Source organism: Gordionus sp. m RMFG-2023, chromosome 2 (genome assembly GCF_954871325.1).
Source record: "Gordionus sp. m RMFG-2023 chromosome 2, tfGorSpeb1-WG-v2, whole genome shotgun sequence".
NCBI classification, from domain to species: Eukaryota; Metazoa; Nematomorpha; class Gordioida; order Chordodea; family Parachordodidae; genus Gordionus; species Gordionus sp. m RMFG-2023.
The window spans coordinates 33848413-33873973 of record NC_088776.1 but is presented as its reverse complement, the minus strand read 5'-3'; the positions used below and the strand labels follow the sequence as shown (position 1 = coordinate 33873973).

The following is a 25561-nucleotide window of genomic DNA, read 5'->3' as shown; positions in this document are numbered from 1 at the left end:
ACTCTGCATTGGTCAATCAATACTACAAATCCTATCAGTATATGCTCCTCAAAGGGTTGCAAGGAAGAAGAGAAAGATGACTTTAGAGCTATCCTTGATGAAGCTGTAATGGAAATCCCTAAGGATGACCTAGTCATAATTGGTGGTGACTTAAATGCGCATGTGGGGAAAGCAAGAGATAGCTACAAAAGGCATCATGGTGGTTTTGGATACGGAGAAAGAAATGATGAAGGAGAGCACGTACTAAAATTTGCGCAAGCCTTCGACCTTGCCTTAACCAACACCTACTATAGGAAAAAGACAGTCATTTAATAACATATGAAAGTGGTACTAGGAAAACACAGATAGATTACATGCTAATCTCTCGCAGAAGATTAAAAGATGTAATAGACTGCAAAGTCATCCCAGGAGAAGATATCGCCGCACAACACAAGCTACTAATCATGGATTTACAAATCTCAAATAAATCCACTCAAAATAAGATAAAACTGGAACCATGCATCAAATGGGGCAAATTAAAAACAATGACAGATGCCTTTGCAATCAATGCAAACATTGAAACAATAAATTGCTCACAAGTCAGTGAAAAAATCTGGACAGACCTTTCATCCAGATTAATAGACACTGCCAAATCGACACTACAAGGGGAGGTAACAAATCATATAAAGAACTAAGGTGGTGGAATGAAGAGATACCAGGAGAAAAAAGCCCTTTATAAAATATGGTACAAATCCCAAAACCCAGATGACAAGACAAGTTACAAAAAATCCAAGAGAACAGCTACAAAGGTGCTAGGGCCAAATCTATGGCATACGATGACATGTATGAAGAACTACATACCAAAGAAGGGCAAAATAAAATATACAGATTAGCCAAACAGCGAGAAAAGAACTCTAGGAATATAAACGGAGCTCCGAAAGTAATCAAAAATAAAGATGGGAAATTGATAATAAAGGAAAAAAAAATAATGAATAGATGGAAAGAATATTTTCAGGAGCTTCTCAACTTTAATTCCCACATATTGCATCTCGATGAACACTCCCCTTGTCAAAACCTTGTACAACCTATAACGGAACAAGAAATAATCACATGCCTCAAGCATATGAAAAACAACAAAGCTAGGGGTCAGACGATATTCCAATAGAAAGCCTTAAAGCACTAGGAGATGATGGAATACATCTCCTCACAAATCTGTACAATAAAATACTTGGAAATGAAAAGGTTCCCCAAAAATGGAGGAAGAGCTATCTAGTTCCTATCTTCAAAAATAAAGGGGATCAACACAATTGTCAAAATTACAGGGGCATAAAACTAATGTCACACTGTCTAAAACTATACGAAAAAATAATAGAAAAAAGATTAAGAGATATAATCGAAATAGGAGAGACACAGTTTGGCTTTATGCCTGGAAGATCAACAACCGATGCTATCCATGCAATTAGGCAAATGAGTGAAAAATACAGAGAAAAGAACAAAAAGCTACACATGGTCTTTCTCGATCTAGAAAAGGCCTTCGATAGAATCCCAAGAAAACTTATCTGGTGGGCGCTACGCCACAAAAAAGTGCCCGAAAAATATATAAGAATAATACAGGATATGTATATGGGACATACAACAATGGTCCGTAGCACAACAGGTACTTCAGCAGGCTTCACAATAGCCGAAGGAGTTCATCAAGGGTCGGCTCTCAGCCCACTTCTCTTCATTACAGTAATAGATGTATTAGCACAGTCTATACCTCAAACAGTCCCGTGGAATATGATATTTGCAGATGATACTGTGATACTTGCCGAATCCAAGGATGAAATGAAAGAAAGGTTAGTGAATTGGATAAATATCCTAGAAACGCACGGATTAAAAGTAAATAGAGAAAAGACGGAGTATATGGTGATAGGAGGAGATGAAACGGAGAGTATTGATATAAATGATTGGCAGATATCCGCAATTAAAAGCTGCAAATATTTGGGCTCCACTATACAAACAAACGGCACAATAGAAAAAGAGATAAAGAATAAGATTAATCAAGGGTGGTTAAAGTGGAGATCTTTATCTGGAGTGCTATTTGACAAAAGAATCCCACACAAATTAAAGGGAAAAATCTACAGTTCCATAGTACAACCAACTATTCTATTAGTTCGGAAACATGGCCAACCAAAGAATCAGACGAGAGAAGTCTACAAACTTTGGAGATGAGAATGCTGAGGATGATTGCTGGGGTAACAAGAAAGGATAAGGTGCGCAGTACAAGAATACTAAATAGTTTAAAGGTAGTGCCCATTAAGACTAAGTTAATGGTAAACAGACTTAGGTGGTATGGGCACACAATGAGAAGGCCTATGAACTACATAGGAAATAAAGTTGAAAGTTTGGAAGTGATGGGCAAACGTAAAAGAGGAAGGCCAAAACTTCAATGGGGCCATAAAGTTAGAGCCAATATAAAGAAGTATAAAATAGATAAAAGAGATTGTATGAATAACATAAAGTGGAGAGAGATGTTGAAGGAGCTTACCACCAGAAAAGGTGAAAGCTAAAGAGAAAAAAAATAATATTATTAAGTTAAGTAAACTAGTCCTATTTAAATACGAAGAGTGCTTATTCGTTTAAGTGAATCTCATTTACTATTTTTTGTATTCTATTTAAATTAATCAAATAATTTGTTTTTTAAATATATTATATAATAATTTATGCATAAATACATTGATATAATTTTTTAATTTTTTTTGATATCTAATTCTCAAAATAGAAAAAATAATTATAAAAATCTGATCATATAGATGCAATCAAGTTATTAACGACATTAAAATGTATTTTTTAGGTGAAGAATTTTTCTTATTGTTTTTTTTATTATAATTCAATTAAAAAACCTTTAAGAAGCAGTTGATATATATCTTGTTAATCAAATTCACATCATCTATCAGATTGATAGATTTTCAATAGATATGGCAAATTATTAAATTTATGATAAATTCGATTATTCTCTCAAATTATTTTAATAACTCGATTCGAATAAAACGTTCGTAAAATTCGGTTTATTCATTACTATTCGATTCGTTTTTGAATAAGCCTAGTATTAATATAACTAGTGTTTTTAAATTGCTCGTTTAGCCTTTTTTTAAAAAAAAGCTGCTAAATCATGATTTTAGCCAAAATAATATTACCAAAGTTTCTAAATTTTGCTATGCCCAAACCTCTCATCATCTAAGAACAAAATCTAGGCTTGGGCAATATTATTTTGACTAAAATCTTAATTTAGCCATTTTTAATAAATTTGCGAAATTGACCGGTTTAACAACACTAAGTGTAACTCCATACTCATATATATTTAAATATTTCAGGGAATTCTAATTTTTATTCCTAATAACTGATAACTTTTTTTATTGATATCTAAAAATTATTTTATTTAATATTCTTTTAATTTATAAAAATATATCATTTAACATTTTTATAGTCACAATATGGATATAGCAATATTTGGAGAAAGCTACATAAAAGAAAAATCCATGAAAGCCATAAATTTGGAAAATAGAATTCCAATATTAAGTAAATTGCCAAATTTTCCATCATTTTATATTATTATTTGTTTATAAAATAAAAATAATATAGATAAATCTTTGTATTTTTACTCTGTTCCTACCATGTACAAGATCACTGAAAGTTTTAAAAATACTCAAATTCTGAATGAAGACCAGGAAAAAATTTATAAAGAAATAGAAGACACTCTTATTGAAGGGTATAATAAATATTTGATTAAAAATGATATAAATAAAATTGATTTTGATAGTCAGAAATCAATAATCTCAAATAGTGAAACTGTGCACTCAAAACATTACTCATCATTTTCAGATATTTTTGCAAAGCTCTTAATTCATTTACCAATGTATTTAGATTATCGCAAGAATCAAGTCGAAAAAGAAGGGGTTAAAACAATAAATATAGCACAAATTGGCACATATCTAGCTATGCTAATTAGATATCACTCACATCATCCCGACACCTCGATAAATACTCCTAATATGGTGCAAAAATTGTTACCTCTAGTTTTATATAGTGATATGCCAGAATTTACTTTTGCCTTTCTGGAAACACTATTATTATGCGAAAATAATTACGATAAAATGGTCCTATACCCTGAATACATGAGCTATCATCCTTTCATTAATTATTTCCTCCAGACTGGAAAAGATTTTTACGAAACTTACCTAATAACGCCTTTATTATCTAGTTTGAATTGTCAAAATGATGATATCCTTCGAACTTTACTATTTAGTAGAAGTAAAAGTGTATTTGATATATGCCATGCCCATGAAATATTGAAAGCTTTACCTTGTACCATCATGACTGATCAAACACAACATAAAAATGATGATACGATGCTTGGATTAGTTCCGGAATGCCTGAACGCGCTCATCACCATCCAAAAATTTTATTCTACTAGTGGCCATGAAATATTTAACGTAGACACTTTAGACCGTTGTGAGTTGCTGACCACTCTAAAGACTTATATCATTAATCTTCACGAAAAGCTCAAAATTGATTCAAAATATTCACTCTCAAAATCCATATTACCAAATAAAATAGCCCACAAACTTTTACATCCCTTGAAAACACTTATACTAGCTATAGAATCCTTTTATTTGCAAAAGTTAGATACTATTTTATATGCCTATTCACGCAGATTAGAAATGTACAAAATTATAAATTGTGTTAAAGATTTTTTGACCAAAAACTCTAAAGAACTCGAACACTCTATTAAAGTAAAATTCATAACCGATTTTACGGAAAAAATTGATGCACTATTCAGATGTCTTAGATGCATGGACATAGCTCTTTATCGTTTTAATGTTATTGAGAACCATCTTTCTACCAAGAATGCGTAAATAATGAATTTATTTTATAAGCTTTATCTTTATTAAAATTCAAGCGATTTTTTAATATCTAGTGGAAACCTTTATAGTAAGGAAGTTTGTTTACTACATATTTGGAGGTGTTTAACGACATTTAGCATGGCGAAGGTAATTGCCACTAAAATTTTAAGGGGGGAGCGGTTAAGAACTAGGATCATTCGGTAAAATTTTCAGATGGGGGGAGAGAGTATTTTTTTAGATTATTGTTCCTTTTTTTGTCCTTGGGGGGTGGGCATACGTAGAAAAATACGACACGAATATTTACATTATTTGTATTCGGTTCGTATTTTCGAATTAGTAATTGTACTATTTATATTCGTAGAATCGAAATATTCAAAACGAATAAACATTTTTCGAATTGATTAGTCGAATATTCGATCTGAAAATTAAATTCTTGCATGTTTTCAAAAATGGATTATTAAAATTTTAAAAAGGAACGAGTTAGCTAATTAAGAATAATTTCAAATATTTATTAATAATTTTTAATATTCAAAAAGATGTGAACCAGGACACTAGAACACTCGTATTTTTAACCCAAACCCGGTCTTTTTTAAAAGTGGAGGGTTCAAAGATTCTAAATGTCAGGGAAAATAAATAAAAAAAATTTTTTTTCGTATTTTACAAATTTTCTGGTTTTTATACTTTAACATTTAAAATATAAATTAATTTTTGCAATACGTTTTTAAATTTTATTATAAACAAATTGTGAATATTTAATAAGAATTAAAATTATTCTTTACGTGATATATAGCGCTTTTTCCCTCTAGTGTTGAAAGTTCAACAGAGCTACGCTAGGTTTTCCTCATTTCCATCTTATTGGAACTAATTTAATTTGGGTATAAAAGTAAAAATATGAGGAGCCCTCTACACGTTTGTAGGCAAGCCGCACATACTTGTAGGCGTAACATTTCGAAAAAATGTTACTTAAACCTCTATAGGCTTATTTAAAAGGGAGTGGGGCAAAAAAAAGAGCCTATACCCTAGAACTACAGTAAAAATTTAATTACTTTAGGGTGGGCGGAGGAACATTTTTAATTAAATTTTTTTTTTACTATATTAGTGTTGGTTTTAGTAAGGAAATTCAAAAGAATACTTCCAAGAGGATTTGAATAATTGTTGAGATAGGAAACATTTGATAATGATGAGTTGAATAAATATTGAGATAGGAAACGTTAGATAATGATAATGAACAAGAAATTCTGAAATACATTTTCATTTGAGGTAACTTTTTTTGATGCGAAACAGCTTTTTAATGGATCTTTTACTGTTGTTTAGTTTAATGAATTGTTTCATATTAACATTTAGATCCATTATATCTTTTATTGTTTTATAATACCATAAGGATTTGTATTTGGTATATTGTTTTCCTTTATATGTGTACAGCCATGCTATGGCATCGTGAGCTAAATTATTATCGGAGTTCCTTATTATGTGGGCTAAGAACTGGATCCGGGGTTTTTTTAGAGTGATATTTATTGGCGTGTGAATTGACTTTTTCCAAAGATTAGAGTTTGAGATAACTCTAGGATAAAAAATGCCGTTTATTGTACGTAGGCAATTATTAATAAATGATTGTAGAGGCCTTATTTCTGTTTTACCTCCAAATATCACCTCCATATATAATACCATAGGAACTATCATCGAGTTAAATATCCTCAATCTAGTATTCTCTAGCTTTCCATATTTTCATATTATAAAACGCTCCTCAAGCTTTTTGTATTCTCATCCTCATCTCTTCTTTGCAACTTCCTTTATTATCTAAAATTACACCCAAGCAAGTACTTTATTTTCTCCACGATTTTTACTACGTTCTTTCCAACTGTAAGATTTTGGATCGGTGGCGCATTTGGGGAGGGGAAGATAACAGTTTTGTTGAAGTTAATCCCAAGTCCTACTCTATGGCTCACGGTCTCTATTAGATAGAGTAGACTTTTGGTTTCTTCGATACTCTTGGATATTACCACGATATAGTCCGCATAGGATATTATTCTATTTACAAAAAATATTTTCTCATTTGACCCTATATCCACTAGATCAGCCGCTCCTAGTACATCTTTTATAATTTTATAGATAATTATATTAAAAAGGAAAGGTGAGAGGGTGCAACCTTGTTTTACACCCACCCCAGTCTGGTTTCTCTGTAAATGAAATAATGAATGTAATAAAAAAATTACGTAGCAACAAAGTTCCGGGGCTTGATAACATTACAGCTAAGTATTTAAAGATAGCACTTAGGACGACCTCTTCCTTCCTTCTAGTCCCTTTCAACAAAATATGGGAGAGTGGTAACACCCCGGCAGAATGGAACATGTCCTTCTTATGTAGCTTCCCCAAAACCGAAACCCACGAAAATTTACTGATTATCGTGCTGTCGCACTTACATCCTGTGTATACAAAATATTTATGGTAGTAGTAAAAAACGAAATTGTACAATCGACGCCCCTTCTTTTTCCTAAATACATTTGCGCTTATAGGCCTAGCAAAAATATATTGGAACCAATATTATCCTTAAAAATAATAATGAAATGCCATAAATACATGATATCCTCTTTCTACACATTCATTGATTTTAGCAGAGCTTTCGACAACGTTAACCATGAAGCTCTTTGGGTGACGCTAGCTGAATGCGGTATCGAACCTCAAATAATCCTCATCTTAAAAAATCACTATTCCAATTTACTTGCTTGTTTTAAAATTAATGATAAAATCTCTCCTTTCTTTAGGGTAAAAAAAGGTGTAAAACAAGGTTGCACCCTCTCACCTTTCCTTTTCAATATAATTATCTATAAAATTATAAAAGATGTACTAGGAGCGGCTGATCTAGTGTATATAGGGTCAAATGAGAAAATATTTTTTGTAAATAGAATAATATCCTATGCGGACTATATCGTGGTAATATCCAAGAGTATCGAAAAAACCAAAAGTCTACTCTATCTAATAGAGACCGTGAGCCATAGAGTAGGACTTGGGATTAACTTCAACAAAACTGTTATCTTCCCCTCCCCAAATGCGCTACCGATCCAAAATCTTACAGTTGGAAAGAACGTAGTAAAAATCGTGGAGAAAATAAAGTACTTGATTGGGTGTAATTTTAGATGATAAAGGAAGTTGCAAGGAAGAGATGAGGATGAGAATACAAAAAGCTAGAGGAGCGTTTTATAAATATATGAAAATATGGAAAGCTAGAGAATACTAGATTGAGGATATTTAACTCGATGATAGTTCCTATGGTATTATATATGGAGGTGATATTTGGGAGGTAAAACAGAAATAAGGCCTCTACAATCATTTATTAATAATTGCCTACGTACAATAAACGGCATTTTTTATCCTAGAGTTATCTCAAACTCTAATCTTTGGAAAAAGTCAATTCACACGCCAATAACTATCACTCTAAAAAAACCCCGGATCCAGTTCTTAGCCCACATAATAAGGAACTCCGATAATAATTTAGCACACGACGCCATAGCATGGCTGTACACATATAAAGGAAAACAATATACCAAATACAAATCCTTATGGTATTATAAAACAATAAAAGATATAATGGATCTAAATGTTATGTTTGTAATAAATTTTCTAGGAGTCGTCTTATATTATTTTTCAATTATTATATTTTTTATTTTGTTATATATAATTATAATTAAAAAAATTTTCTTTTAAAAATATATATGTTTGTCAATTAATTATTTAGGGTTTCAGTGATAGTGTGATTGGGGGGGGGGATTATCAGTCACTTAGCAGGAGGGGTGTAGAAGCCTGCATGTCCCTAATTAAGAATATTGACAAATCAATTTTTTTAGTTTTTGAATTTTTTGACTTTTTTATTAGAATGACACTGTCAGACAAATTAGTTGTTTGTTATTTTTTTAATTACCTCCTGTTCCTGCTAATATATTATTTGAAATTTACATTTTTTTGCTCATAATTAATGAAATTTAAGAAGTAAACATTATATTTTATATTAGCTTTTGATAGGTTTTAATTTAATTAATGAATAATATTAAATTTATTATATAAGATTATTACAACCAAACATACTTTTTTTAAAAAAAATCAAAGAACTTCGCATTCCAACCTATCTCTTTACCTTATGGAAACAAAACTAGCTTTAAATTTCCTTCTTGGCCGCATGGATACTACCAATTCGCATTATTATTTAATCGATAAATTATTTCTCGATTCAATGGATATAACGAATCTTAGTTTCATTTTGCGATGGTTTTTCTACGGATCAACGCGAGACCCCTATAAAGAGTATGATAATCCTGAACTAAATGGAGTGAAGCGAAATTTGAGCAATGTGATAAAATTTGATAACGAGCCAGATCCCAAAAGATGTAAATTTGATACTACTGAACAAGAAAACAATAGTTCTGAAACCTTTAATAACTCTTCCGATGTTTGTGATTCTAGGAATAATTTCAAAGAAAATGATTCTTTAATTGATAACCGTGATGATAAAAATAATGGTATCATAAATAAAAATGAGAATGAGCTCCCTCAGGAATTTAATTTAGAACGCACGAAGGAACTTGAACCCAAGATTGACTCAGAATTAGAAATGGTGAAACAAATATCTCATTTGGCTGGCCAATTGTTCATAGCTATAATAAAATATACCCCATATCAAAAAATTGATCTAGTTCTTAATGCATTTGTATCAAGTATTATACATTTTCTTTTGGGAATTATATATTTAGCATATAGCTCATTAAAGAATTATGGGTGAATTTGCTTTATTTTTTGATATGAATCAGATATGTACTTATATTTTGATAAAAGATGATTCAAATTTTTTTCCTTATTTTGATAAAATATGTTAGCCAAGTATATATTTAGTACTTTCTCATCTATGCATTTGGAAGATATCTGTAAATTATATTTTTAATATATCGATATAAATCATAATGTCTCAAATTAATTTTTCTGCATGTACAATAAAGAAAATTAATAAATTTGCATACATTTGATTTTGTATATGATCTAAAAAATCAGGGATGGGAACCCTTTGACAACATAAGGGTCCAGGTTTGGGTACAGGAATGAAATTTAAAAAGGACCCGGGTTCAGGGAACATAAAAATAATGGCACAAAATAAGATAATTTTTATTCATTTATTATTATACTTCAATATATACATATTCATAATTTACAAATGTAATTTATATTTTAAAAATGTTTTATTCAATCGCACAATCATAATATCTTCTAAAATATCATCCTTGAGATTTCCACGTAAATTAGAGCGTATATATTTCTAAGATGAAAATTCACGTTCTACCCTTACCTAAAATAGATAGTTATCTTTATAAAATTATTGTATTTGTCGCCGGTACAGCCATGAAGATTCTAGATAAGATATATTATTCTGGATATATTGAAGAATTTTCTTCCAGAATTTTAAATATTTGTATCTTTATTTACTCTTAACTTCTGAGAACTTTTCTATTAAAGATGCAAGCAATAGGCATTTTTTGATCCTCCTTTCCATCTGATGATTATTTTATATATTTTTTGTCTATCTAAAAGTAAAATTTCAAGATCATCAATGTTGCTATCATAATTATTATTATCACTACAACCAGTAAGTATTGTCGTAGAAGGGTATGCCATAAATCTTTAAGATGGTCTTTAGCCATTTGTTTTTGCTCATTATTCAATAAAACTTGATATCGAAGGTCTAAATATATAGAAGTGTATACAAAACTATTTTGCAAATATTGTTGCTCGAATTTTCATGTTTTCTAATATTTCGTATAAAAAGGACTGTAAATTTTTCTAAATCTAATCGGCATCTAATCCATATGCCATAAAAATCAAATAAACATAATTGTTCTGATTGTAATCTTAATATTGTTATTTTTAAAGGAACTAATACACTAGTAAGGTCCTTTATTTGCCACCAATCATCTTCCGACAAAATGCTTCACATGCTCCTATAATAAAATCATTACAGAAATCTTTAACTTAATAATCGTTCTAGCATCATACAAATTGAGGACCAACGTGTATGCATTATCATTTAAATTAAAATATTATTACTTGCACTACAAAATAATTCACTTTCAAAATAATCAACGTATTTCTATAACATAGCATATTAATAAATTTACATAATAAAATATTATTACCTACACGAAAATAATCTATGATATCAATCCTAAATAAAATGGAAGTCCAGGAAGAAAATAGAAAGAAAAACGCGAAGATAAAATAAATGATTCCACAAAAAAAGGTAAATAAAATTTTAAAAAATTTATATTTTTTAAAAAAATATTTTTATTTTTAAAATTTTTTATGACACCTAGAAACCTTGGACCCTTACTTTTAAAAAGGGTTCGGGTTCGGGTACAGCCAAAATACTAGGGTCCGGGTTCGGGTTCACATCCCTGTAAAAAATTTAATTTTGTTAGATGAGGTTTTTATTGTGTATATAAAAGAATAATTTTTGAGAAAAAAATAATTTGATTAACAATTTGCACATAGCCGAAAGTACTAAATATATTATTAACTAATATATTATATCAAAATAATGGCAAATATCTGAATTACTTCTCATTAAAATACTGGTAAATTTTTGATTCATAGCTCTAAACAAATTTCTGATTCACCTGATTTATTCGTTATTCCCTGACAAGCTATCTGCCAGTTTAAAATATTATTACAATGAGATGTGGCCATGATAAAAATCATGGGCTGATTTTTGAAAAGTTGATGAACTATTGTAAAAGGGATCCGGCTTCAGAATTTTAATGTGAATTGATTATATTAATAATATTTTCACTTAATTCTGAACCAAATCCCAGTCTATATCAGGTGTTTAGGAGCCGTAAAAATATCCAAAAATAAAACACGGATTAGGTTTGGTTATTTTTTAAATATAAAATCCGAGCCAGGATAGGCCAATCAAATAGACTGGAAAATCATAGTTAATTTAATATTTTTTTATTGCTCAGAGCCTAAATTATTTAAAATATTTTGGGTCAGGTAATAAAATAGAGCAAGAAATTTGAAAAAAATACGAAACCAATGAAAGTAATTGATTTTTAAATGCAAGCCTTGTGTCATCGAGGTGGGAAGCTTAAGTGTACTGTATATATCTTTTTTAGCGCTTTTACTTGAAATTGGTTTACATTTGCGGGTTAAATAATCAAAATGGCTTTTTATTTTTGTTTGTTTGTCCAAACCAATTGATAAGTAAAATCGTTTATTTGATAATAAGGTGTAAAATACTTTTTTATGATTAAAAGTAACGCGTTACATGTTTCAGCTTAAATAATGCAATAAGAAAATATTTTTAGCATATCATTTTTTCAACCTAAATTTAACAGTTGTGCAAATAATAAATATTGCCAACAGTCTCCTAACATATTAATATTATAAATAATACATTGCAATGAATGTTTCAGCTCAAATAATGTAATCAAAAGATATTTTAAAAGAATTGAATAAAATTTGTGCAAATGATAACTTTTACATCCACATATAATATGTTAACGGTCATATTTTCATACCATAGAATCTTTAGCAATTGTTTACATTAACAATTCCTCAGAAGGCCTTAAATTAAAGAGGATCCAGACTCACATTTTGAGTTATTATTATCTGGTTTTATTGATATTCTTTGAGTTATATATATATATCTCATTTAGTCTTGCTTATATCATTCAAGTTTTTTTGTAACATTTTTCATTAATTACCATTTCAAACTTAACACTATCAGTATTCTTTTATATATGTGAAATAAGTTTGAAATAATACTTTACGAAGTAAAATACTAGATTTCATTTTGATGATTTTAGGGTTCTATTCTAATCTTACTATACTTTTCGTAAAATAAATTTAGAACCAAATTATCCTCGAGAGATCTCCAAATAAAAACTCCATCCAATTGAGGTAAGGAAGGGAAATAAGGGGGATACATGACATTTATTATTTCACGATTTATTAAATAGTTCATATATTGCTATAACCCTAGAAATCTCATATTCATGGATTAGCTCCTAGCATACATAAACAGGTCTTTGACAATAACGTATAATTTGATTTTTGAATGTTACAATCCTCATATTCCGCCATTTTAAATAATGAAAATAACGATTAGTCACGTGTCTCCTTGTTTTGTTCTCTTAACTGAGTAGCACACTCGTGTTTAATTTAGGATGGAACTAAAATGCTTATATTTATCACATCGCAAATTTTAGTAATATATATATTTTTTTGCAATTTGGAAAATAAGTTGATCGACCCCTGAATTCTTGAAAAGTGTAGTTTTGAAATCGCTGAAATAGCTTTTGAGACTAACAAAAATGTTCACCTTATACATAGATAGAATCTTGGTTAACTATTCTATGTAAATTAAGAAGAAATATTTTAAATATTATTTTAATTTATTTCCTAGCTAAATTTATTTATTTTCCAAATATCTCATTTAAAATTACAAATAATAAATAATCATTTTACAAAAATATATTTATATTTATCAGAATATAATGACTATCCAGGATCGAAATCCATTCAATCTTTCCCATTTTTAATAAATCTCGTAACATGTGTCAAATATTTGAACGATAATTGTTTGAATACTCGAGATGGGATGATAGTATACCCGGTTAATTTATTGGTGACGAAGCCGAAATCTTTGGAAAACTCCAAGAATATTTTAACGGCAGCCGAAAAATTGCTCAATTACGTGGATAAATATGCTATTTATGAAAAAAAGGAAAACAACGATACTGATGATTATGTTAAAAGTTTGTTTTCAATGAGAAATTATTTTATTCCTTATCTCTATAAAATTTACTTATGTCAATGGTTAAATTGCCCAATTCAAGTTGAATCCCAAATTAAATTGATTATCTATAGTAATAATCTTTGCAAATAGAACATAAATAAGTCAGCTATTCTTGAATTAAATAACATAGTTGAGATTGATATTATATTATGAGATTAGTTAGTCTTCGTAAACTTTCAGTTTGTTTTTAAAGACTTTCAGATTTAAAAATGAATAAGATTCCGATTCCTTGTGATTTTATTCAATTTTAACCACCAAATATGCTCCAGTTTTCATAAATATTATTACAAAAGATTTTCCTACGCTGCTTCCTATCCTCGAAGAATAAATAAAATGTGCCATTATATTAACAATTTGAAAAATATAAGTAATATGCTACAAATTTTTTAAAATAGTGACTATAATTTAATTTTCAGTTTTAAAAATGTAGCCCGGTTGTCTCCAATATAATGAACATAAAAAAGTCCCCTCTTAGTAAAATTTTAGCTACACCTATGATAAAATATGTTCATTGAATATTAAATCAACATTGAAAACCAATTCAATTAAATTGATTTTATTTTATCATTTGATTTATAAATTTCCAGATGTGATATTGAAGTTGGTTAGAGCGCTTTTGGAAAAACTTCCAGGTTCTATTCATTCTCTTGATGCTGAAACTGAAACCATCATCAATCAATTTTTAACAAATATGACTCGGTTAAATTTTGACATTTTCTCAAAAATCCACAAAGGTGATAGCGAATTTTTTCTTTGTTCTGACAAGCAAATGTTTGTTTATCGTAAAAATATGGACGCCTTGGAGTCTCTTTCATCCATTATATATCTTGTCATAAAGGCGCACGTCAATCATTTTGGAATATTAAAGTATTATAATATTAATACCATATATAATGTAGAAATTTTCAATTCGAATCAGTGCAGTTTACAATCACAAAAAGAATTTATAAAAAAAACTAATTATTTCTTAAATAAAATTATAAAAATTAAGCGACACAAATTTGTCAGGAGAATCGGCATTGGTCGATCACCTATTGGAAGTTTATTGTTCGATTCAATCATGTGAAAGTTTTAATGCTGAGGTTACTATATTGGTTTCATTATTATTCTATCATTTATTATATCATTAGCGATTAAAGATTATTTCAAATCAAATATGCCACAAAAAAATAAATAAATGATATATTAGTAATTAGATTTCGAATCATAGTTGGGAAAACAAATTTAAAATTTTTTTTATCCTTTGTAACCAATTTAAAACGAGTTTTATTACATACTGCTTTTCTAAAATCTTGCTTTATTTTCATTGATGTTATTTAACAGTACTTATTAAAACTTATTCAATAATGCCAAGTTATAAAACTAAAAAATTACCAGGAACTTCAAGAATACTCGCTACCTAGCCACTAATTATCCTTCACATTAGAGTGTCGAACTGATAGGTATAACGGTTCATTTCCATTTCGCTTGCCTTAAAAGAAATTTAAATCGATTAGTTCCAATTTACATATCCATATTTGTTCTTTTTTGGTTCATTTCGATTTTTGTAAACTTATGATTTTTAGAATTATCGTATATATTATTTTACTGACACCTAATAATCTAATAATAATATTTAAAAACCAAACAAAAATTAAAGAAAATAAGTTGAATTTTTTAATTTTATTATAAAACATGCGTCCACATATAAATTTGTTCTAATTTTTTTAAAATATTAAAATATTAAAAATTATTCTAATTATTTATAATAAATAAATATAATTTCGAGTAACATTTTGATTTTCTTCTTTCAAAATTTTCTTATTACGTTTCGGAAAATTATAACGGTTGGTTTCGCGAAAGAAAATCTAGGCAAGTAAAATAAGAACGTTTACCCAGGGTCTGAATCAGTGTTTGGAAATAAACTAACGAGTTCCAGGACACAAATGTTTTGGGATTTTTAAATAATTAAAAGATAGTTATCTTTGAGGAAACCCGCTTAGACCGAGGAAACCCGCTTAGACCGTACCCCATTTTTTAAAATTTTGACTGGATCCGTACTAAACCCTTTATTTAACAACATCAAACATGGGCCTTTCCTGAATCTGGCAAAATGTTTTCAAGTCCAGAAATTCTAATAATTTTACATAAAAGTTTTTATAAGTTAATTAAAATTACAAAACGGTGTTGATAGGCTAAGAATTAAAATGAGAAGCTTATTCTCCAAACCACTCTCCCAATAAAGCCGATGGAATAGGAGACCTATCTCTTATCCCCATCTTAACCCGCTTTGATATTTCAAAGCTTAAGCTAAATCTCAATTTAGTTATCAATAATATGGAAGGCTATTTATCCCTAACCATCAAGATTTCGGCCAGATCTATTTAAAAAGGCTGGGAGGCCCCTTTGGTTACTAATGTCTTTTATGGATTGAGAAAGTCTTATTTCTTAAAGCAAAATCTGGCTAGGATAGATTATATTAAGCAAAAGTAGCGAGTCATCTTGTTCATGGCAATCGCCATTATCCCTGTACTTTGTTTGTAGGATGGTGAAAGCGTTTTAGGGTTACTTTTCAGCAGGTTGGCAAGTTGATTAATTACCGGTCAAATTCAGTCAATTGATTGGATAAGTAAAAAAATCTGGAAAGAAATAAAATAAAAATATGTTTGAAAAAATAAAAAACGATATAAAAACATGTGATTACAATGCTGCTTATTTAATGGGTCCTCAATATCAAGGGGAACATTAGTTAATTTAATTAAATATATGATATAATACAAGAATTGGGCATTTTACAAGGTGGTAATATCAAAATATTTCAAAGTGATATAAATTTCAGAAAAAGTGGCACATTTAATTGCAAATTATGTGGAAAGCAGTATCTTCCATAAGAGCCTCAAGTTAGTAGAATGGACTTTGCTTATTAATAGAAGAGCTATTTTACTAACAATTCATATTTCTCTTCTTTTGAAAGAAATTGGTCGATTTGGGTAAATACTTTTACTAAAACAGAAATCGATTGAAGATCTCGGCAACAGGAAAGTTGATAAAAAAATATTAGAGAATATGATAATATTGAATATGAATCAGAACAAGCTGCATGAGAGTGAAACATCAACTATTGAATAACAATAAATTTAAAAAATATTATAAAATGAATATTATAGATATTTTACTACTAAATGCAAAATAAAGTTAATTTTATAAAAAATATTTATTTAAATTTGACCAGCCAAATACACTCTGCTTTTCAGAGAGTTAGGTTCTAAATTTCGAATAATTTAATTATAACGCGTGATATGATTTGAATTAAATTTGTCTTTTGAATATTGCTTTTTATCAAAATATTGATATATTTTTATACGCCCTTCAAATTTGTTGTATGGTTTTCTAAATTTAAAAAAATAAAATTTAACAATTATACCTTAAGGTGTTTTTTAAAGATAATAGCCAACTGTCTTTTTTTTTAAATTTAGATTAAAAATTTTTAAATTTATGAAATGGTAAATTCATACTATTATTAGCAAATCTTTTTCCAAATATGATTTTGTTGATATCATCGGTCACACCGTCGGTGTTGTTAATCCGCTTAGCCGAGTCGGCACGAACAGAGCTGACCCAAATTTTGGGTCGTTTTTTCAACTCCGACTCAAAGTTTGGGTCGTTTTTTTCGACTTCGACTCAGAGTTTGGGTCGTTTTGTTCGACCTCGACCCAAGTTCAAGGCGAAAAAACGACCTCGACCCAAAATATGGGTCGTTTTTTCGACTCCGACCCGAGTCCAAGCCAAAAAAAACTACTACAACCCAAAATATGGGTCGTTTTTCGACTCTGGCTCAAAGTTTGGATCGTTTTTTTCAACTCAGACTTGAAGTTTGGGTCGTTTTTTTCGGCTCAGACTTGAAGTTTGGGTCGTTTTTTTCGACTCAGACTTGAAGTTTGGTCGTTTTTTTCGACTCAGATTTGAAGTTTGGGTCGTTTTTTCGATTCCGACTCAAAGTTTGGGTCGTTTTTCGACTCACATTCAAACATCGGGTCATTTTTTACGACTCCAACTTATTTAAATTTTTTTAAAGCAAATGGTTTATTGTGAAATGTTAAATTAAAATTTCAGTGAAGAGGTACCCTAGGAAGGTGACAATTGTCATAATCGTTATTTTTGAACTTTTTCCAATTTTTTTTAGACAAATTGGTAAAAATATATTTTGCAAACATGTTAAATTAAAATTTCATTGAAGATGTACCAAAGGAAAATGACAATTGTCATAATCTTTATTTTTGAACTTTTTTGAAATTTTTTAAGGCAAATGGGTAAAAATATATTTTGTGAATATGTAAAATTAAAATTTCACCATAGGAAAGTGACAATTGTCACATTTTTGAACTTTTTTCAATTTTTTTAAGGCAAATGGGTAAAAATATAATTTGCAAACATGTTAAATTAAAATTTCATTGAAGATGTACCATAGGAAAGTGACAATTGTCATAATCTTTATTTTTGAACTTTTTTCAATTTTTTTAAGGCAAATGGGTAAAAATATATATTGTAAACATGTTAAATTAAAATTTCAGTGAAGATGTACCATATGAAACAATTGTCATAATCGTAATTTTTAAACTTTTTCAATTTTTTTAAGGCAAATGGGTAAAAATATATTTTGCAAACATATTAAATTAAAATTTCAGTGAAGATGTACCATAGGAAAGTGACAATTGTCATAATCGTTATTTTTGAACTTTTTTGAATTTTTTTAATGCAAATGGGTAAAAATATATATTGTAAACATGTTAAATTAAAATTTCAGTGAAGATGTACCATATGAAACAATTGTCATTTTTGAACTTTTTCAATATTTTTAAGGCAAATGGGTAAAAATATATTTTGCAAACATATTAAATTAAAATTTTAGTGAAGATCATAGGAAAGTGACAGTTGTCATAATCTTTATTTTTGAACTTTTTACAATTTTTTTTTAAAAAATATATTTTGCAATCATGTTAAATTAAAATTTCAAAGATGTACCATAGGAAAGCTTATTTAATTACAGTATATATTTTTATCTATTAGCTTTAATTAAATTCAAAAAAGTATAATAATAGTGATTATGACAATTTGCCTCATTTATATGGGGCATCTTCACTGAAATTTTATTTTAACATGTTTACAATATCTATTTTTACCAATTTGCTTTAAAAAAGTTCAAAAATGACGATTATGACAATTGTCACTTTCCTATGGTACATCTTCACTGGAATTTTAATTTAACATGTTTACAAATATTTTTACCCATTTGCCTTAAAAAAATTGAAAAAAGTCAAAAATGACGATTATGACAATTGTCACTTTCCTATGGTACATCTTCATTGAAATTTTAATTTAACATGTTACAATATCTATTTTTAACCATTTGCTTTAAAAAATTTAAATAAGTTGGAGTCGTAAAAAACGACCCGATGTTTGAATGTGAGTCGAAAAAACGACCTAAACTGAGTCGGAGAAAATGACCCAAACTTCAAGTCTGAGTCGAAAAAACGACTAAACTTCAAGTCTGAGTCGAAAAAAACGACCCAAACTTTGAGTCAGAGTCGAAAAACGACCCATATTTTGGGTCGAGGTCGATAAAAACGACACAAACTCTGAGTCGAAGTCGACAAAAACGACCTAAACTTTGGGTCGGGGTCGCGACTCGCGGTGTTTTAACACTTCCATATCTATTTGTGGCATTTTAAAAATTGCTAGATTTGATATATTTATTATATGCAATTTATTTATATTAATGAATATATATTTTGTATTTATTATATTAATGATTATATTTAATATTTAATTTAAAAGGCTAAATAGCGCGCTACTTAGCTCGTATCTAAACTCTGTTTTTATTACTATAGTCATTTTTGACTTTGGTATCATTTGACAATGCCGTCTATTGTTTAAACAAGAACTTGGGAAGGATAGTTTGTTGCGAGAGTGAGAATTTTAAAAGCGAATATTACATTAGACAAGGAATTTTTAGAGGGGTCAAGGATAGGAATTAATAATTATTATTTTTTAAATTAAATTGTTTTTATATTAAGAGAAAGGAAAAAAGAATAAATGTGTAAAAAATGATTAAAATTAGAAAATCAAAGACACGATAATAAACATTCTATTACTTCGCACCGCCTCGATGGGGGAGGATCACAAAAATCCTACACAATCGGGGTCTGACAACAATTCTCAATCATATGACATCATTATCAACCGATCTTGGACCGATATTTTGTCTCGAATATGGAATTTTGCCAACGAAAAATTTTTGAAATTTGGGGAACACGAAACGCCTAAATTGTCTCTGCTATCTAAGGATAATTTCCCAAAAATTTTAGCACTATTTCAATTGATGGATAGTTTATTACCGGATACATTGCCTATACCTCTAGATAGATCGAAATATGTTAATTTTATAGCTAGCAGACAAAATAAAGTGATTTCAATTCAATTTGTAAAAAACACTTCTTTTTTTTTGTTTTTTATTTTTTAACCCTATATTTTGGTTATAAAAAATATGATATGATTAAATAATATCTTTTTTTTTGTCTAGATTTTGCTGTCAGTCATTTAAAAATTGTCAGATTCCTCATCGCATATATTTTTCTATTTACTCTTGTTGCATCATCTCTAGTAACATCATTTCATATTTTTAACGACCTTTCCTTTTTTTTTATCACTTATCTTCTTTGCTTTCCTTCATCATCTACCAACGATTCTCTCCTCAATATAGTGTATGCGGTGAAATAAACTCTTTAAACACTTGTATTCTCATTAAGAATAAGAGATTTTTTTATTTGTTATTAGAAATACTTAAATCAATGCAAGCACTTGATTATACATAAGCGCAAAGCTTGGGCCTTACACTTAAAATATATACCGCACCAAATTTATTCGCGATTTATTGAAGATGTCATACGTACAAACATCAAAATCTATGAAATTCAGGATAAATTAGGTTGAATGCTGTTTTTAAAAATTATATCCCTTTTTTAATATAAATCGCTTAAAATTATTATCAACACTTTTTTTAAATTAAAAATATCCAATTATTTAAGCTGATTCTTTCAAGGAAAAGTCGATACACCTGCTAGCTAAGATTTGTGATTTGCACAGCGCTATATCATTACCAACTGTATACTGCCTGATAGAAAATTTATGCAAAATAAATTTACCCTTAACAATTACAAAAAATAGAAATTTCGATCACGTTGCACTAGATATCATTGCTCAATTAATCAAATGGCCTTTCTTTAAAACAACCTTGATCTACTTGGGCGCCTCCGATGTTAAGTTATAGAAATTTATACAGAAATATTATTTGATGTACAATTAATATTTCTATTGTATAACTAAATAATAATGACTTATAAAGGGAATTAAGAGCGAAGCAAAAATTATATTTAAAAATAAACATCAGCATAGATAAAAAACATCAGATAATAAATAAAAGGGATAAACATATTTATATTATTTCAAAATAAAAGTTCGATAAATCACTTTGGGCCTTTTGCCGAACCTTCTTTATTTTGTCCTGATCTCTTCTCCAATTGGACAAAATATTTTATCGATATCCTATTGGCTTCACGTGATAAAAAATACGCTATGTTATTGGTTGATTATTTAGGAATATTTGAAGATAATCTCAATACTGGTGTAAAACATAGAAAGGTAAAAATATCATATAGCATTTTAAAAAAAGAAGATTGTATAATCTCACAATATCATTTTTTAAGTCACTTGCAACATTTCGGCGATATTAACCCTTTCATTCACGCTGTGCAAAACCCAATTTTATCGGATGCCCTTTTGTATGATAATACAAAAAATAATCCACCATAGAAATTCATTTTTTCTTTTTTGCATGAGCTTTTAAATTTTTATTTAATCTGAAAATTGGTCATTGTATTCAATTTTTTAAAAATATCTTGCAAAAATACGTCATATTAAATATTATATTTTCATTTTTATAAGTTTTCCAAGATTTTGATTTACAAGTTTATTATTACAATTTTAATATTTAATTTATAAATAAGCAACTAATTTTTATATATATATCTAGAACAGAGACATTTATGAGTCGGGCAGGCTCGCTGATTTCCTAGCGGGCATGGGTTTTCTAATTTTTTTTAATGGGCCAGGCTTAGGCCGAAATATTTTAAATTTAAATAGCTTATTTACAGTTACTAACTTAAAAAAATATCGCAATTTTTTTTCCCAATAATAATAAATTTTAGTATTGTAAACAAAATGATTGCCTAAATACACTTAAATATTGTTTATTTCATTAAATAAATAAATTAAATTTTTGGATACGGCCTTGGGAAAATTTTTAGAAGATTAATATGGACTTGGATTTATTTTTATATGAAATATTAAAATATATCATTACTGCGAGCTTGGGCTGGGCTTGATTAAAAAATTAAGGCCCATGAAGGTCTCTGATATATAATAAAATTTAAATATAACACATGATTAGAATTTTTGTCATTTATATTAAAAAAAATATGACCCATTTAAAATACATTTTTGTTTTCATATTTATGCGCATGAAAGGGTTAATGTTTCTAAACCCTACCCGACCCTCTAAACCGAACCCACTAATTAATTTTTTGGTTAATTATTTTATTTCATATTTTAAAAGCCGCTTCATATAGTCCCCTTACTCCCTACATTAACAATCATATACCAGCATTTACTGATTCAATTAGTGGACTTTACCAAACTATCTGTGAATCAAGAATCCGATATTCCTAACAATATAATTAGAATATTAGATGGTTTGATTCGAATAGTATCCCTTCATGACCTTGCCTTCGCCACTTTCAAATCGTAAATATAACCTATTCCATTATTAAATGTTTGGTTCCCATATTTACCTCCTTATTTTTAATTCTTACATTTTATTATTTCATAATTCGCATTGCGTATTTAATATTTTAAAAATTATTTTAATGTTTTTTTAAAATTATACAGAAACTTATTTTAGCATAAAATAGGAAGCTATCTGGAAAAATCAGTTTAAAATATCGGCAGGGTTTTTTTCTAATTTTAAAAAATCTATAGAAGTTGCTAATCTCCAGTATATCACTCAAGGAATAACAAATAATTTATTGTCTTTTTCCTAGTGTAATATAGTCATACAGTCAAAGAATGCTTAGTGAAGTAAAAAACAGAAAAAATCTGTCATAATCAGCCTCCCTTGAGAGTGAGTATGATTAGTCTTAGAAATGCAGAACCGCCTTATTGGTTACTTGTGAGTGATGACCGAGTTGACAAACTGATCTCCACATATTTTAATGAATGAATATTTTTAAAAATATTTTTTTAATACATTCTTAAATTTATTTTAAAAATCATTTATGTTGCGAAAATAAGGCTTCTAGACAATGACCCAAAATATCAGGACCTGATTTTTGCAACATTGCAATACATTACAGACCATATATTAATAGCTATCAAACAATCAAACACAAAATCTGAACCGCCTTCAGAAACCGATACATTATTGTCTGTTTTATCTAGTATGGAAAGGTATCTGGAATTTGTCAATACTCTTTTGTATCGCGGTAATTTTATAATTTGATCTTTGTAATAAGTAAGAAGAGACCAAGACTCTGTGACCTTCATTATTTTTATAATTATTACAATAACGGCATTTATGGTTTTAAATTCTTCATAAATAGCGAAGATCGGGTCTTTGGTCCGGACCACGGTCCTCAAACGAAAAATGAATTTCCTTCAAAAAATTAAAAATACGTATTTTTAATTTTTAGAAGGAAATTAAATTATTCCATTTGCTGAATATTATAAGCAATATAAGATTTGCAATCTAATTTTTAAATAGGGTTCAGGACCGGGCTTTTAATTTTTTTGTTATTTTAATACTTTCATTTTACCCAAATTTAATTCTTGTTTTATCATTTTATTTAATATAAAAGTATTTATGTTAATAATATCAAATCAAATGTAAAGGATATAATAAATATTACAGATATTTATTAATGCTTTTTTAATTAACCTTTTGTTTTCATAGTATATTGTAAAATAAAAATAAATTAAAAAAGAAAAAGAATTACAAAAATTAAAATAACTCCTATAGAATAGTAATATAAATAAGTATATACGACAATTGACTAAAAAATTATGTAAATTGAAAGTAAGGCATAATTATTAATAAAAAAATCCGCTCAGGGTTGCGGCCTTCTAAAAAATGACCGGTCTATCAAGCAATCCCCTCTAAAACTGGACCGTTGACCTTCTTTATTTATAAACGAAAAGGCTATGTATGACTATATCTAGCTTATTTACAAAATTTAAAGAAATTATTTGTTTCAAGTATGAAAAGTATAATAATTTATTGACCCATGACCCTAAGAACATAATTCCATAATTCTTAAGAATTCTAAATTTCGTTTTTTGAGGAAGATTATAAAAGTATATGTAGAAATAGAAAGTCTCTTAATATAAATAGTTGATAATTATTATATTTATTTTAACTACTAGCTAATTAACCAAATTTACAGTTAATTGAAAGCTATAATTTACAAATTCAAATCAGATATGTTTTCACCAACTGACAATGTTAAATTACCTCACCGCAAGTTAAGATACGGAACTATCCGATTTAAATCCGCCAAACACTTTCGTTGGGGTCAACCTGGGCTCAGGCATCCATTAGTTACTATCAAGATCCGTTTAATGGTTTTTAATTATCTATTTTTATTATGGATTAGAAAGTAACTTGAAACAATTTTTTTTATAGAAAAAGATAAATTTGTAATTAAAATATTAAATTCAGTTGATATTTCGATTTTGACTAAATTTCTTTATTGCAGTTTTACTTTATTTTAATAAGTTTTAATTGGTGACCAACACCAATTTCTCCTAATTTCACTTTTTTGGTAAAACTTTCAAATTTGACAAGTATATACTATTACTTGAGGATAAATTGAATTATATTTATGTTCACAATTTAAAATATTCTTGTTTCTAAAACTTGATTAAAAAAAGCAATCTATTTATTTTATAAAATAAATGGTTTTTTTTTAATATAAAAAAATCAATTTTTTTAAATAGGAAGAATCAACAACCTCAACCAAATGTGCGAAAATTAACGCTCTTACCACCGATTTACTAGAAAATATCAATTTTTTGATAAATTTTCTCAACAAAGAGTCGAATAATCCTTTAGATAAAGATTCAGGTTATTAAATATTTTTCCTTCTCTAAATATTAATTTTGGGCCAGGCTAGCAGCAGTATTTTTTTTAAACAGCTCATCTGGTCCACATTTTAACGGGGCATATAGATTCTTAAATATTCAGCCTATGTTTTTTATTTTGTCTGTGTACTGATTGTACCATATGTATAAACGATTTGAAAATTATCATTGAATGAAACGCTCGATCCGATTCTCATTTATCTTTATAATGTTTATACATATTATAAATTATACAATTTTTTTACATATAACTTTAAAACTTTAGATAATGCTGATATGGTATGCAACCAATATTTGGCAAACTTCAAGATACAAACCATTGAAAATATATATGAAAATAGACCCCTTTATGATATTTAATCATTTCAATTACGGATATAGTTTTGTAAAAGATTTTTAATATTATATTTTTTCCTATGAAAAATTTATTATATATAAAAGATTAATTATCGAATAAAAATATTAATAAACTTTTTCTTAGGCTGAGGTAATAGTTCTTGGCTAAAAACTCAGTTTGGCAATTTTTGAAAGCGGCTAAAAATGAAGCTTTACCAACTATACCGAGGATGTATACACCCTGTATTAGGGAAATAATCAGATGGAAAAAATATTTTCGAAAAATAAAATTGCG

At 28.5% G+C, this 25561-nt stretch overlaps 1 protein-coding gene across 3 annotated transcripts; it reads left to right on the top strand.

The window, feature by feature from the left end:
* Positions 1 to 3606: 3606 nt before the first annotated feature.
* LOC135923735 (uncharacterized) lies at positions 3607 to 25306 on the top strand. Of its 3 annotated transcripts, none has more exons than XM_065458649.1 (15): positions 3607 to 3730; positions 3886 to 4873; positions 8967 to 9571; positions 13394 to 13660; positions 14289 to 14568; positions 14693 to 14783; positions 19799 to 20143; positions 20515 to 20665; positions 20766 to 21000; positions 21195 to 21378; positions 22352 to 22539; positions 23086 to 23276; positions 24269 to 24411; positions 24787 to 24913; positions 25196 to 25306. In XM_065458649.1, exons 2-15 carry the CDS (start codon positions 3960 to 3962, stop codon positions 25288 to 25290), a joined length of 3816 nt encoding a protein of 1271 aa, XP_065314721.1. In that variant the 5' UTR covers positions 3607 to 3730; positions 3886 to 3959; the 3' UTR covers positions 25291 to 25306. The 3 variants fall into 3 exon arrangements, 2 of the variants coding, with proteins under 2 accessions (XP_065314721.1, XP_065314720.1); XM_065458648.1 differs by having other exon boundaries at positions 3610 to 3730; positions 3782 to 4873; XR_010571268.1 differs by lacking the exon at positions 25196 to 25306 and having other exon boundaries at positions 3610 to 3730; positions 3782 to 4873; positions 23086 to 23241; positions 24787 to 24911.
* Positions 25307 to 25561: the final 255 nt, after the last annotated feature.